At 33.6% G+C, this 17,353-nt stretch overlaps 1 protein-coding gene across 1 annotated transcript; it reads left to right on the top strand.

The window, feature by feature from the left end:
* The first annotated feature begins 1,187 nt into the window (after window positions 1–1,187).
* LOC128168182 (homeobox protein DBX1-like) lies at window positions 1,188–7,323 on the top strand. Its single transcript, XM_052834339.1, has 4 exons — window positions 1,188–1,777; window positions 2,069–2,254; window positions 4,767–4,966; window positions 6,496–7,323. Exons 1-4 carry the CDS (start codon window positions 1,471–1,473, stop codon window positions 6,826–6,828), a joined length of 1,026 nt encoding a protein of 341 aa, XP_052690299.1. The 5' UTR covers window positions 1,188–1,470; the 3' UTR covers window positions 6,829–7,323.
* The last annotated feature ends 10,030 nt before the right edge of the window (window positions 7,324–17,353 follow it).

Below are 17,353 nucleotides of genomic sequence, written 5' to 3'. Positions count from 1 at the left end.
AGTTGGTCCATTCTGAGGGAAATGGTTCCCCTTCGATTTATGACCGATACAGCGAATTTTCAAATTACCCAAAAGACATTGTAGAGATCATTTCAGGGTGAAGAGAAGTCACTAAAATTAACGTGAAAATAATTGCAAATAATTATTTCATGCCCCACGAAGTGGACCAAATAATGATCAAGTTTCTAAGACTCTCTTTAAGTTTGTATTTACTATTCGGCACTTGACTCCCAATGAAGAGATTAAAAATCTTACAATGCGATTTAAGCGGACTGTCTCAAGTGACGCTATCTGAACCACAGAAATTTGAGAAACATTTATACCCCGAATTTAATTAAATATAATAAAAGTAAAGTCATGTCTAGGTAAAGTTAATCCACAAAACTGACAACATAAAGTGATGTTTGTAAATATCCATTTCTAGAATTGTATTATTTATCTCTCTCCCTGTTTATTTGTTATATAGTCTGATAGAAGTTTTTTCCCTTTAATTTGTTTTCTTTCATCTTTTTATGCATAGCGTGTGTATATCTTCTTGCCATGATGTGAAATTTACAATTTTGATTTCTTTTTATTAAAATTTTCCACTGTTAAATCAGTAGGAAGAAAAAAGTTTTTATTTTCAATTGCATTACAATATGCGAGATAATATTTCCAGCGTAACTTGCAAATTTCAATTAACTTTTCATATAACGCCAATCACTAACGTGATGGTCGGCAAGATGTCATGCATGTATTAGATATGGTACCGTCTGTTCACCAAATACGGCTGCAGACAGTGGTGTAATTTTGTATCACATGTTCTCTTTGATTGCCTATAAAAACAACGTATTGTTAATCGTTATCTATATCCCCTGTACAAACAAACCACGGGTCGGGGTCTTTGCGCCATTGATACTTTGGATTTGTGAGAATACTGGTAAACAGGATTTTTTTTTTATTTTACGTTGAATCCCTGTCTTCCGAATCTCTATCTTAACATTTAACTCGGTCATTAAAAAAACATTCTTAAATTCATACCCTAGAACCGTGAAATGCTTAACCATATTTAAATGCTTTCGATCCTATGTAAATTAGCGATATCATACTGTCCCTTAAATCGCTTCATTTGTTCGGTCCGAAGCCCCGCCCCTTTTGAACGAAGACGAGCAGAGAAAATATCAATAGTCTGGAAGCTGGGGACCGTTTACGCATTTGATTGGTTAGGGGCCACGTGTTTAGTATTTGTTGATATTATAATGTATAAAATAGCGCTTTTGCAAATTGTTTAGAATTAGAAGATAATCAAAGCGAATAAATTTTATCGTATCTGCTCATAAAAAAAATGACATAAAACAGGTTGTTCTCGAAAGTTACTTCATAAAGCTGCGACTGCTGAAAAGTGTGATTTTCTGAATGGTCCACAGATTATTTTGATATAATTTCCTTCTAACAAATTTTCCTGACAGAGGACTTTTTTATCTAGTGAAAATGTTTCCTAATGTGATATCGCCCTCGCAACTGTATCAGACTTACTTGCGCTCGGCAGCGAACTTGGACTGTACACAGGGGCTGGGTCAACCCGGACCCTCGCCCTCGTTCCTTGTGGAGAATTTACTGAGGGAGAGGAACCATTCATTGTTGTCCCGACAGTTCCCCCTCGGAAGACCAGTCTTACCACCTCAGCCAAAGTCCCCGGGGGAAGGGACACGACAGAATCCGTCAAACTCCCCCTTCCTCAAATTCGGAGTAAATGCAATTCTTGGATCTTCTGAAGAAGACGATGCACAAAAACAAGGTAAGTGTAATATTTTTTTTTCATATTTTGTAAATCGAAACAGCAAAATTAAAAAGATTCAAGTCTTCATGTACCTTCACGTTAACTCTTTGTCCATTTTTTAATAGTTCTCTGATTCAAAATAGGGTTACATTTCTAAAAGACGCTTGCATTTAGCTTATTTTATTTCGTTGGGTATTTTTTTTTCAAAATAAATCAAGTATACCTAAATGCAGATAAATTGTACATTCGAATATGACATTCTCTGTGATGCAGTAAATTTCAAAAAAGAATTTTTCTCGTTTTTTTCAGTGGAGGAACCGTGCACCTCTACCCTCACCACTCCTCCCTCGTCGCTCCCGGGACTCCCGGCCTCCTACCTGAAGGCCTGTGGGACAGGGCTAGGACAAGGATTGCCGCACCCTACTGCATTCCTCCCGCGGCATCCGTTCTACGACCCGCACCTGTCGGGAATGCTACGACACCCGTACTTCACAAGTAAGACTTCCCTGTTCATTTTCACTTTTTGATATCATTATGAAAGAAATGGGAACCATCTCGGTTGTATTATGTGGGGGAAATGGAATAACGTAAAAATTAACAGAAAATGTATCATACCAAAATGTCTACGTAATATAAATAACTGCGGGACATCACCTGTAATACTGAGGTACTACACTGTATATACTAGTACTTTTACTCCTGTTTCCGTGTTCATGTGATGAGTTCCCCATATTGATGTATCTATCAATTTAATGGCCGTGTTAACGAGTTTTTCTTTATCAATTGTTTATTTCACAAAAATGGATGTCACGGCGGCGCCAGCGACCGAGAGCCGAGTAGGCTCAGGGCGATATCTGGCTGTCCGGGGCCGTGAAACGAGATGGTCCGGGCGGTGTTTAATTGTTCCCTCAAAGATATTATCATGGGCAATAATTACATGATAAAAGCCAATTCACAATTAATATAATAAACTGCTGCAATCGAGTACTAATATTTGTGTGTGTGCTAATGGTCATCTTCGTTTTAAGAGTTCAATCAAAATATTTGCCATCCATACGCAAGATCGCGAAAATTCCCGGGGTGAACCTGGGCTAGGTACATTATCAAACACTAAATGTTATAAGCCTTGACGTTTAACATTTCCATTGCAATTCTATCTCTTGTCAAATGCCTCATTAAAGAGATTCCTCTGTTCATTAAAACGATTGGGTCCGTTTCTTCTTTTAAATCAAATCAAATGAATATTTGATGCTTGAAATGTATCACCCACTTACGAAACAAAAACGTTAGGACAAAAAGGACCTCTTCACTACAAACATTCTTCTAAATTGAGTTTCGAATAATTTTAATAGAAGCCTTTAATTTGCAAGGTACTTGACCTTAGAATAAAGATACATGAAAGACGCACACGTGTTTGCATGTTCTCCGGTGAGTCCCTTCAATACTTACGGGGTATGTAACGAGTCAGGGGGAAAGACAACCCGGAATTACCCGCGAGATTTACATGACGCGGTTAGCGGTGTCCCCCTTTGATTTGGGTGTTGTCTGACCTCGGGGAACCCTTTTTTCGTCATACCACCCACTGGTAACGTCGGATCCAGTATCAATTGCGCCTCTTACTGCGGGGGAAAATTAACAATAAATGCAAATGAGATTGTGATAACCATGGAAGAAAGAATAAATCTTGCCGGAACTTTAAAAATTAAAATAAATCTGGAATTTTCGAGTGACATTTATTTATTTGTTTCTATCATTGACAATTTATTTTAACATTCTGTTTAGAGTTTATAAATGTAAATATGTATTAAAACATGTATTAATAAACCACACTTGCTGCCAAAAAAGGTATAAATCCAACAACTGCTGCGCTAATAAAACTCGAAATTTATTTGCACACCATTTGCTGCAAATTTACAACTAAATGGTTATGAAATATTACACAAAGATAAATACTATTATACAAAGAAATAAAACATAAATTCAACGAAATCGCCTATCCAGATGTGAACATAACTCAATAAATCATTCAATAAATTTGCTTTTTATGCAAATACGACCCGAAATCTTTCTAATATCTTACGACCAATTCCCTTGATTATTTAATGCAAACTTAAGTAGAGGCGGATAACAGTGATAGAGAGAGATAGAGATGCAATGCTGGTTATCCTGTCCGGTATCTAGACGATAAGTAAAAATATACGTTATTTACACCTATATTGATCACAATTTGAGTGTGCAGCATATAATTATCGTCCATGAAATGAGTGCAACAGTTGGCGCTCTAAATCGCTCTTTTTCCCAATAAAACCCAATTGAAATTTATCGTGTAATATAATCACAATCGCCGGAGAGATCGTTTGACAAATGACTGCATCGCCCACAGATAAAACGTATATACAGTTAGGGTATAGCGAAAAGGAGGTGAAGATAGCCCGGATGTTGAGGGCCACCAGTGATAGTTGAATGATGGTAGAAATAATGAAGACACTCATCAATCAAGCCACGGTCCTTGGGTTTTATTTACGACTTGGTTTATTTGTGGGATCAATCGTTGTCAGTCTTTCAACTCCGTCGTATGATATACATATTTATTGTTAATTATAAAGAGCAAACAGTACACATTTATAGTTTTACCTTTGTTCAGTTGTATGGATTTCTTATCTTCTTAACAGGAGAATATATCCAAGATTGATTATACGTTCCTCAATCATTTGTTTAATTTGAATTACATTTTTAAAATTGTGTGTATCGATTTATTTTCTATTATTCATTTATTTATCTAAAAAATATAACTTGAACGAAAGTACACGAAACAAGATACCCAAAATACATGACATAAAATGCCCGCAAATTCAACTAACACTTTAGAAGTATAAGGAAAAGTTTAAAACAAAAAAAGAATAATAATAATAATAAAAACAACAACCCCCCCCCCCAAAAAAAAAAAATTGAAATTAAAAACTAAAAAATAACGACAACTGAATTTTCAAAATGCTTTTTGTTTCAGATTCCCCCTTACTTCCGGTTCCAAATGCGTTCACCTTCCTAAGCAGCATGCGGGGGAAGCCCCGGAGAGGAATGCTGAGACGGGCCGTGTTCTCAGACATGCAGAGAAAGGGTCTGGAGAAAATGTTCCAGAAACAAAAGTACATCAGTAAACCAGACAGGAAGAAATTAGCGGCAAAACTGGGCTTGAAAGATTCACAGGTATTAATTTCATACTGCATGCAAAATTTATTTCCTGAAACCCTTCCTTATATATATATACCAGGTAATTAACTTGTCTCCTACAATAATTTGTTTTCTTATAAAATCTAAATTCAATGTAAAATGTTAAATTTTTTTGGACATACAACTTTTAAAAAATCTTTTTAAAAAATATGATATTTCTGATGTTCGATTTTATCTGAAATAGAACATTGCAATTGAACTACATGTTAGTACGTGTATGAGGGAAATGCTTCGGGACTTTTCCCAACTGCGATTCATATGCATTTGATACATATCTTTATATGGATAAAATCTAATCATGCGATTATATACATAAATTGCTTTTGTAATTAGCAAAATGTGCGCGCATGAATAAGACTTCCCGTGGAGCAGCGACAATAACGAATAAAATTCGTGTCATCTCCAGACACTGTAGCGACTTTTATGAAATCTAAACGACTAATTAAGCACAAAATAGTCGCCCGCTTTTCCATTTATTTCTTATACAGTGTCCATTCCAGATGTTTCAATTACAATACAAAGTGCCTGCAACTTCTCCTGGGTTAGCCTTTTCTTTTGCAAATCGCCCCTAGAGCATGCGTGCTCGGGCGGATTCGGGCAATTGATACAAACCTTCTTAAGTTTGTCTTGCAGTACATCATATGCACGGGGAGATCTTCACAGTTAGCTAATAACGACAGAGTTTTTTTCTTTTCTCCTGACATCTAATCGATGTTGATGGAATCCGAGGGGCATTTTGAACAATTCCGAACAGCTGTTAGTGACGTACACAAATAAACAGTGGTTTAATGACCAATCACTGGTTTAATAATTTTTCCTCCTCTTGAACATCTTAGACGCGTGTTGCGCATGACGGAAGGACACCACCGCGAGTAATTTTAAGATGAACAATGCATCTCAAGTGTTTTCAAACATTTGCTATTCGAAATTTCGAATACACCCCCCTCCCTCCCCCTCCAATTTACCGGAAAAAGTAAACTGATTAATTTGAAGCGTAAAGGGAAATATTTGTCAGGCAGTTTTGCTAAAACATATTTACAAGTCGATGAATCACTAAACATTAAGTGAAAAAGTACATGTAACAGCAGGAGTGATTACATTAATACTCCACCATTATAAATGTCATATATTTCAGTTATTTATTACGGGATGAATTGTAAAGCAACATGTGTTTCAAAAAGCGTAGCAATAATTTTCATTTTGAAATGTGCCAAATTAATTCTCGTTTAACATATTGTGCATCTGAGATGTTACACTTTGTTTTCTTTATTCGAATGCCTTTTATATCCCCTGTAATAATGGGATGGTAAAAAATTGACATTTATTATAATGACATTATTGTTATGCGATAAACGTTCCCGAAATGTATTAAAAAAGTCTTCCGCCTTTAATTAAAATTGACATTCAATAAAAGGACGTAATTATTCTACGATAATCGTTCCAAAAATATCAATGCTTCAGCTTCAAATATACAGAATATCCCTATTTTTTCTTCAAATTTTCAGGTGAAGATATGGTTTCAGAACAGGAGAATGAAGTGGCGAAATTCAAAAGAAAGGGAGTTGCTTTCGGGAGGGGGGTCACGTGACGCGACATTGCCCAGCAAATCAAATCAGTGCGAGGACGAGGACGAGACTATCAGTAAACAAAGACATGAAGCTATCAACCTGTCCGAGTGTACACAGACTAAGCCAATGGACGATAATCTCAGTCCTTGTAAATCTAATTCCGTGCACCATTTACACGATCTTCCAGAAGTTGAATCTGATAACGAACATGTAATGGATGATGCAGAAACAACCAGCTCCGACAGCGAGGATGAAATTGACGTTTCATGATAGCGATGTCACTAATTATTTTTTTTTTGTACATATATTTCACGTGCAGTTGCTTTTTATTTACAAATATTTATACGCAAATGAACTGCAATATTATTATAAGACACAGTGACAATTCCTTTTGCTCTTACTATCTTTGTTTTAGCTGTAAAAATCAAATTTATTATAATTCTTTTGATTGTTCTTACACTAAATGAAATACATGTAATAAGAAATTAAAAATTAAAGCGAATGAACAAAGTTTGTATTGTAAAATGTGTGCTAAGATTTTATCGCATTAAGACTTTAATTTGTATCTTTTGAAAACAGAGAATTTAAGGATAACTAACAAATTAGATTATATTTTGAATTTGTACTTATCACTCTCAATAGAAATAGAAACTCAATATCTTACCAATTATTTATTTATACGTTTTTGTATCTATATGGGTGATTGCTAAGAACAGTTAATATTTAAGAAGGAAAATTCTCAAATAAAGTATCATTTAAAGTTTAGCTTTCTTTCTTTTTTTACAGGAAATAATGATAGCCTCGTAAATCTCTTTGACAAACATTTTCATCAGATGTTCAAGAAAAGGTATTCAGTCTTAAATAAATCTGCCCTAAAACGGCATTGTCCGAAACACGTGCGCCCTATAGAATGGTCAAAATGGGCAGCCCTTGGGTCCAGAGTGGGGGGATTAGTCTAAACCTGATAACATTGTGAAATTGGGCATAAAATAAACATTTGAGCCCGGAGTCGAACGAAGTGCGCCACTAGTTGCCTCTTGAGTAGGACCGCTGATCCCAATTGTCCTCTCAATATCTCATTAAATGACCAAGGTTCATTTATTTGATCTTTGTCAAACACTCCAAACCCCGGTAATGTTATTTGAACTTGAGTTTGCCTGCTCATTATTATTATTCTGAAAACTAGACTAAGTCTTACATGGGGCCACTGTTGTGGTGCTGAGTCAATACTACAACAATTACTACGTGTTTTACAACTACTTATACAAGTACTTGTAATAAAAATTAAAATTCTTCATTAAATTTCTATTGTTATGAGACCCCTCCACTTTTTTTGTCATTTATATTCAAAATCTTAAATAAAATATTTGAATTTCAAGCAAATTTAATTTCATTTACTAGGACGTAAATTAATTTATGAATTTATTACCTGCCAACCTGTTTGGATAATTTTTAAGTCAATGGATCAAATAAAAGTTTCAAAAAACTAGATAAGAGTTCAGCAGTATTTAAACAACTACAGAATGTACTAAGTATGTTAAGTCTCGGGTAAATAAAAATTGTAACTCTCGAGTAATGTTATTTTCATAAACTAAGTGTATTTATTAATTTTGAGCCTACCAGTTTCAATACTTTCTCAATGTTCTCAAACAAAACAACAAATTTGTCCCTAAAATCAGAATAGATTTTCACTTAAAGTATGTGTATTTTGATATTAAAGAGTATATAATTAACTGATTTATGCCCCCAGCGCGAAAAGGAGAGAGAGAGAGAGAGAGAGAGAGAGAGAGAGAGAGAGAGAGAGAGAGAGAGAGAGAGAGAGAGAGAGAGAGAGAGGAGTTACTACTAGTTATCAACAATACGATCGACCCATTTCCAATTTTCTTCTCAAACCCCCAAACTGCCCCCCACACCTCAGTCTAGCCCCTGAAAAAATGATAAAGTGAAATGAAAATTAGCCCCCCCCCCCAAAAAAAAAAAAAAAAAAAACGTAGAAAAAAAACAAATCTGCATGCGCAATAACCGACTACAATAGTATACTAACAATAACATCATTGTTCTCAGTATGCAGAAACCAGTCATTGTATCGCAGACATGCAAAGTAAAATCATATACATGCACATGAATTTATCGGACTAAAATTGGGAGTAATGTCAGTATAATTTTCATGCTGTCTGCCATGTTAATAAAGCTTATTGACTGAAAGGTGTTGTCCTGCAATTGAAAGTATCCTATCTGGCATATTCGGTAAAAAGAGAAAATCCAAATTAGTTTGGTACGGGGTAAAATAAATTGCTTGTAAAAAAGCCTGGTCGCAGTTGTAACATATATATGTACAATAGGAACAAACGTCTTCGTAAAGGCCAGTGGTATGCCAAACTACATACAGTGTATGTATATGTTTGAAACATGTAAACAAATGCACTCGAGGAAAACCATTTCTCAATGAAATTTTTAAAAAATGTTACAAATGCAAACCCATGTTTTCCTTTTCTTATAAAAAGAAACCCATACATGAGTTCAAACAAAATACTGGTATAACATTGCATCTAGTTAAACAAAAACAAAACAAAAACAAAAACAAAACCAAATTACTTTAGGTACGCTTTACATGTTTTATTTTCAAATATTATAAAAAGTAAATAGCATGCATAATAATCTACACAGTATGCCTTTACTAATGAATCCCATTTGTGAGTAAATACTTCAATAACACTATTTTTAACATTAAAAAATGTTTTTCTCTTTTTTACTGAGCGCAATGGTATTTGGTTACCATATGTATTTGAACGTTGGGATAATTTTGATCACGATAATTTCATATTATTCAATCAAACATTTCCATGTTTTCATACTGTTTTACGGAATCTCTACTTGGGGTCTACCAAAGACAGGGGACAAAATTACATTTTGTAATCTGGATATATAATATTGACAACATTGTCTTGAATACCCCTGGGAAAGTGGTCAATGTTGTTCTGAAATGACCAAAATCTCGAAAAAATCCCGTTCTTTCCCTTAATTTTTGCGTAACAATTGGTACTGTCCATTGTTGTATATTTGGTTAGATCCTTTAAAGTATGTAGGATCAATGGAAATAATGCTTTATTGGTGTAACTGGTTAATCGTGAAATGGAAACATCGTTTAAAAGTCAATCCCGTTCCAAAATCACTTACTAAAATAACTCTTTAAAAATCGTTTTAAATCCAATATACTTGTCTAGTCCCCGGGTGAAACTATTTATCTGTAATGATTGGGGTAAATTTACCAAAAGATGGATTATTTCGCACCACGTCCCTTTTATCGTCGGAAAACCCCAATCTCAAAGACGTGCATGTACAAACTGTCACGTATTCTTTGGCTCTATGAAATTATGCTTCATTTCATGCATACGAAATATTTTAAAGTTATTTCATAGATGATAACCTTTTTTGTTTTTAAATAAAAGCGAACTGAAACAACAAATTTTTTTTTCATTTTTACAAAGAGTCAACTCAAAATGCTTTTGTAAACGATCCAAGACGTACATTACAGTTATAGGTCTAGAATTCACTCATTCCAATATTGGGTTTTACAGTTAATTAAAATATTGAAGAAAAATTGATGACAGGAAATCTAAAAAAGTCGTAGGTAACAGCTTATACTCTATATATCTGCCAAATTAAGACAGAACGGTATTTTCGTTAGTCCAATAAAACTACAGGATTCGCGATCGGCCCCTGACGAAAAGCCAAGTCTCTATCATTTCAATCATTCTCAAAAATGCTTGTTTACAGTGTACTCTTATATGACAGTTATATAGGTTTTAAATTCAAAACGTGCATAAGGACAATTTTGAAAGATGATTTGAATTTCTTATGTTTTTAGTGAAAAGTTAAGACATTGGGGTATATTTTGACTACCATTTGCATGTATCCCAAGACCATAAACTGAAAATTAATAGACTGTAGAAAAATATATTCATTCAGTTCGTTTTATACAATTTATTTTATAACAATTTGTTTGACATTTGGACATGAAAATTCAGATTAGAAATGCAATTCAAGTACTGAAAAGTATATAAAAAAAAAACAAACAAACAAACAAAACAAAAAAAACCATGATATCAAATTTTTATAAAAGTACTAGTATATTCTCAGTTTTTAGTCTTGGGCCCTGAAATTTTTATCATGTTGCTTTTATTTCTTTGTTTTGCAGAGTGTGCATGGCAGTGAATAATGTTTGCTGTGTTTTTAACAAAAGTCAAAAGGGTCTCATATTTGCATCTAACAAAAATGTCATCATAGTGTAAAAAATTTCAACAAAATTTGAAACTTAATCTCACCAAAATAAGAGTTAATTCTCATTGTAAGGTACGTATACTTCTTTATGAACTTTGCATAGCAACAGCATTATGGCTCTTATGAATGAAAATAGCCCTTGAAATTAGCATTAATAATACAATTCAAATCTAACGAAACAACAATAATGGTAATATCAAACCGCAATAAGAAAGAAACGGCAACAGCAAATCTAATTTAATAGCAGCAAAATATAGCGGGGCTATTATCAATTGTAGCAAAATCTGAGTAATGTCATAATGGAAAAAGCAACAGTGTCAAAGTTTTACACAAAAATTATAACTTTTCATTATGAATATTTCCGCATTATCCTGATATTGATAATCTATTTTATTTTTAGTAATTTCTAGCAATGTTTTTAAAGTCACAATTTGTCCTACATTACGATGTGATCCTATCATATTGAATCTGTAGCTCGACCCCCAGAAAAAGCTTCTATTCAGATAAATTAAACACTTCATGTTCATAATGTCAACATTTGCATTTAGCCTTGAGAAGAAAGTTGTTAAAATTCCTCCATTTGATTAAAAATTTACGTTTTGAAAAGGTTTATGTACCTTATAAATAACTGGGCCCTTCACCGGATTCTCGACTTGAGGTAAAAACGTATCATTTGAATGCCTTCTTCTGTATTCAAATCAAACTTTTATACAAATATTTTATTTTTCTACGTTTTTAAAAGTCCTAATAAAAATCAGATGAGTAGCGGAGCGATTTGCAGGCATCTCTTTCGGCTGTTGACATAAAGTGAAAAACATTTCTCTTTAAAAAACAAACATTCAAAGTTTACGGAACTCCTACTTTTAAAAGAAAATGAACAAATTTATTGACAGGATTTAATCGCTATTATTTGTTTTTTGAAATTGATTGCAAAGTCTCATTCAAAAGCCTGAATCTGGTGAGTTTACATTAAGGATCCATAAAGTTTTAAAACCAATAGGAGACGGATAATTCCCTCATGATGTCTGTTTTATTAGTTACCCAAGAATAAAAGAGCGAAGCACTCGAAAACTCGAAGCTCTACCCCCATCTTTGTCTACCATTTGTTCGTTTATCTTCGACTCAATGGCGAAGGATAAACTATTAATTCCTAAAGTAACCGCCGAAGGCTATATTCAATGGCTACAAGTTACTTAAATAAAAATGCTGCTTAATTTAATGAGCAGAATAAACACTTAGAAAGGAGTCTTTTGAAAGCGCGTGTTGAAATCAGTCCGCGTCCTTGGTGCAAAGCACACACTTCAGAATAAATACATCTTAGTCAAATCAAATTAGACCATTCACACGTGCAAATCAGGTGCGGGATGTTTTCAATATTTTTGTTGAAGTCTTAAATAAAATGTTGCTTTTCTGTTAAAATAACTCTTTATTTTGAATTGCGTTAAAAACGTAACTTTCTTGTTTTTGAAATCGCCTTTCATGACAGGGCTTGCACGTTTCGAAGAATATATTCTTAAAATGATACTATATTCTGTACTAAAAGTGTTGTATTGAAATTTATTTTTTAAAAAATGATGTTTCCATTTTCTGTTCTGAAAAAAAAATGTTGAAATAAAAACGAATTTGTAGTCATATTTTATTTTAGCAGTATTACCAGATGTATGAAACACACGGAAGATGAACGTACACCGAAGTGTAACGAACATAAATCATTATTATTATAAAAAAAAAACCTCGAAACCAGCCATCAAATCGATCATCATATTTCATACAAAATGCATTGGTCGTGAATTTATTATTTTGCGTGTAGAAGATAATTGAATGCGCATTGGCGCATCGATAAAACATGTTACATTCGGCTTGAATTAATCTTTTCCTCCAGTATTGAATATGTATTGAATGTCGAGAAGCTTTAAGTAGGCAAATATATACATGATCGGTCTAATAATTATAATCAAATAATAGAGTTTTATAAGAATTCAATTGGACATATGAAGAGACCGAAGTTAGTGCTATTCAGCATGGTCAGCTGTCGTCAAGCTGATACTACTTTAAGAAACACATATGGTCCTCAATATCCCAAAAGTTACTTAATACCCGATCGTTCCCATTTATCAGTAATTGTAAAGAACTAACTTGGTTGCGTGGGCCTAAATGAAAAGCTCTTCATATACCCAAGTTTCATCAATAGAAAATTACACCATGCATTATGCATACATAATGAAAACAGTAACTAGCGTCGATATGACCGTCTCTGTTTCAAATTGGGTAAGATTATATCGGCAATCAGTCAACTTTAAAAGTATATGTATATATATTTGTCATATAGCGTGGGAGGGGTTCATTTGTTCACTGAGTAAGTTAAGTATCGTATATCAATATGCTACATGTAGAAACCTCCTAGTTTGTCCGTGTAGTATAGTTATGAGCTAAATCCTTTTTCACCGACAGTATCTTACATGTATCTGTTCAAATAAGGTGCGACCCAACAAAATGAGGAACTTCCCATTGTGTTATGTTCATTTGATGAAACTGACCATTTACAGTAAAAACTTCGAGAGAAAAATCCAGAAATTCTATTTCATACAAAATGATACATATAATCATCTCCCAGTGTCCCATACTATCGCATTACAATTCCTAATCGATGAATAAGTATGTTCATGGCTAATTGTTTCAAGTCAAGAAAAATGCTGATTTAAATCGAGTTTCTGGTGTATCGAATAACACGTCTTTATGCAGAAACGACACTTGAAACGTTGTCTTTCGAAAATCATAATGATTCAGTTACTGTACTGTATGTTACATATATTTGATCTTATATGTCGATTTGTTCTTGTTATTTTTCACAAAGTTCAATAAAGTGTATCAAAGAATTGTTAGGCACATTCCTGAATTGAGTAAAATATTATTGTAAAAATAAGAAAAGAATAGCGAGAAGCACATGGGAATATATATCCGTCGTTTTGCAGTATTCTTATTTAAAATTACTATGATAATGTGATAGATTCAAAAATAAATAAATAGATAAATAAATAAAATAAATAAATAAATAAATAAATATATGCATTTCTTGATAGATTTTAAAAATATTTGTTCATAATTTTCTGAGTTTAGTTTCCTCAAAAGAAAATCCAGCCATCGATTAAATCGGATCAATGTGACAGACATGACGATCAGAATGAACCACAACATTGATGAAGTAGTTTCTGTATGTCCTTTCTGACATATTTTATTTCTTAGATAAAATTTGCAACCTGACTACTTTTGTCATGTATAAATTATGATTCCCAATAATTTTAATTCTTGTAAAAGGACATATACCAAGAGTTCTACTCGTACATGTACATGAAATACACGATAACGTTGGTAGCGTGCGATGCCCCAGTCCCCAGGCCAATTGAAACTATGTCCAGCGGATAAAAATCGTCGACAAAATATCATACGTTCGTAACGACGACTGGTAGTTGTCCGGTTGTGACACAGAAATCTTCTCAAAAGTTTTGCCGACTCACGGAAAGGTCCGAGAAGTTGCGATTTTGGCTCCGGACCATAGGACATCAAAGAAAATCAACGGAATCAGATCGGTCAAGTATAGGAGTTTCGTACAAAACGCAATCAGGCAAATAACTGCCCTACTTTAAGCGAACACCTTAGTCCGTTAATGTCCAAGTTTTGAAAACTCGACCAGACACAACGAACTTTATTGAACATTTGATCGTATTAGATCAACCGAGTGAGGAAAGTACGACAAACAGGGAAACATAAACTGAAGAATCTTGAATTTTGCCATTGGTCCGTTAGTTTGATCAATGAGATGAAACTTGGGCTTTACATAGAGCTGATGTGTAGTTGTTATCAAACAATAAGTAATTTATATTTAGATATCCCCATCTCTCTGGACTTATTCTTATATGGGACAGTAGTTTGCCTTATAACAAAAATGTTGCTATATTTAAGATTGTACATGATTATGTATTAGCTACCAAAAGATTTAAGTTTTAATGCATTATTCACAGTGTCATTCAAACAGATGAACTGCTAGCTTTCTACAACTATTTTTCATTTTGTACATAAACAATACCCGGTACCAAGCATCTTAATTCCACTTATTTTTCCTTTGTTTTTCTTAACTATATTCGATTGTTGTATATTGTACCATCAATGTTTGTCAAATTGAGTGTTAAAGGAGAGGGCTCAAATAGGCAGATTGCCTGCTGCCCAATCCTATTAGGTAATATTTTTTTTACATGATAAAATATTGTTTAAATACAAATATCTACCATATTTACCTGCATCAAGAAATTTTTCGGGGGGGGGGGGGGGGGGGGTATTTTTTGTTAATCGTTTAGAGGAGGGGGATCGATGCTTATTTTTTTTAACTTTACTACATAATGTATATTAATTTTATAATTTTGAAATTTGGGGAGGGGGGGGGGCGGGGGGGGCTTAGAACCATCCCCTCTAGATCCGTGCCTGGTATACATCATAGGTTAACAGAAAAGTAAAGGTACATACACTCTGAACTATGCATCTTGTATCGCATTACATACATCAAACAATACTCTCATAACATATGTGACTTTCAGTCACTTCATAAAAATGCTCTCGGTATTTGACAGTAAAATTAAACCCTCACTAGCTATAGTTGCTTCTTTTTTATTCTAATTGCCGGATGTCCAAGGAAAATAAAATGAAGCTTTTGAAGAGTGGGTCGTTTATTCAGGAGCGGTAACTCTTACAAATAAAATGAAAATTAGCACTGCTTCCTAGTTGCATGTATTTTGATTTCGCTTAATGCTGCACATTGTTATCAATAATTTTTCTAAATATTTTCATTCTCAGATAATTAAATATTGTACTTTTTTACTTTATATGTATATGTGACCTACTTTTGTGATTATGTTCGAGCTTGTGAGAACCGCACGAGACATTCAAATATTCATTTGTTTTATCACAAGGTATTAATAGTGCATTATGAAAATGTGTACTAGAATATTATAAAATTCACATAATTTGTATCTGAGGATTCCTGAACCTTAACCACATCCCAGATTCTTAGCTGCAATATGACGAAAATGTGATGCTTATCGATGTAATAATAAAGGAGTAAGAAAGATAACTCTCTTCAAATCTTAGGAAATCGTGTCGCTTTGTGTCCTCGGGCGAGTTACATGGCTTATCGATGTTATATCGCGATAGCATACGGTTACCTACTGGCTAGCATACTACATGTAGTATTTTGTGTACTCTGTACACATAGATTTGGTTTTAGATTCACGGTTGACTTAATTAAGGTTGTTCCTCTTTTCATTAATTTAATATTTGAATCTCAACATGTAATGAAAAGCATGAATAAAAATATCAAAGACAAAGACATTTTACTACAAACGTTAAGTGTGGATATTCCAAACTAGAGCGAGCATTTATTCATTCTTATATATAAAACAGCATAACTAGTTTAAAAACAACAACAACGACAACAACAACCAAACAACAACAACAACAGTTAACAACACAGTTATTGGTACTAAACTTTATGTTTAGATCTAGATCTATTTTTCAAAAAAATATTTAACTAACAGACCTCGCATTCCTTTCTGGTACAAATTTGCAGCAAAATTCATCTCAAATTAGCCATATAGATGATGACTTTCTCATGGCTTGCATAATTTGTTTGCACAACGTCTTCTTTCAGTTGGTAAATGTTGATTACAAGTTTGAAATATAGGGGAAAACGATTGAGTTTTTAAGTATAAATAAACTTTAAATCCGAAAAAATATTGCATATTCTAAAATCTTCATTGATACTGAGTAGAAGACAAGATGACAAGTTTGTAGAAATTGTTTTACCAGTTTATACTTTGTATTATGAAACAGTCGTTGTATTTCCTGTCCACCGAAGTTCATTCATTTTCGTGGTCTGATCGTGCAGCTAAAGCTGACCTTTACAATTACTATATGCAATTTGCCGGATATCTCACAATTTTCTTTTAGACTAGGCATTTTAATCATTCAATCCCCAGTTTCTTACCACAAGGTAATCTAATAAGTTATTCGTCATAGTAAAAAAAAATTGCAGTACATTGTCCTCTTATTTTTGAAAAATGAGTTTAATCAAATTGTGATTCTTCGGCCAAACTTTTAAATGTCAGATCGCGCGCAGTGTACAGGTATAAGGAATCCTTACTGAAGGCGTTTCTGTTCATTGGAAAGATTTTATTACACCTTCTTGGTTTACACATAATCGTCTTCAGTCATAAATTGACGGGACCATGCTCGTATATTTCTATGAACTAGGATTTCTTGTAATATACATGCATGCATAAACGTCAAGTTTATATCTATTTGAAAATAAAACCTGAATATACAGCGAGAAAGGGAAAATATAGCATTATGAAGCTTACATGACATGCTAAGGAGATAACGCAATAAAAATGCATTTCCGTGATGTCACCATGATAACATTTTATTGAATTAATGACGTCCTTTTCTGAGAAAATTCCCTCAAGAC

Source organism: Crassostrea angulata, chromosome 1 (genome assembly GCF_025612915.1).
Source record: "Crassostrea angulata isolate pt1a10 chromosome 1, ASM2561291v2, whole genome shotgun sequence".
In the NCBI taxonomy this organism is placed as follows: domain Eukaryota; kingdom Metazoa; phylum Mollusca; class Bivalvia; order Ostreida; family Ostreidae; genus Magallana; species Magallana angulata.
This window is presented reverse-complemented; position numbering and strand designations above follow the sequence as displayed.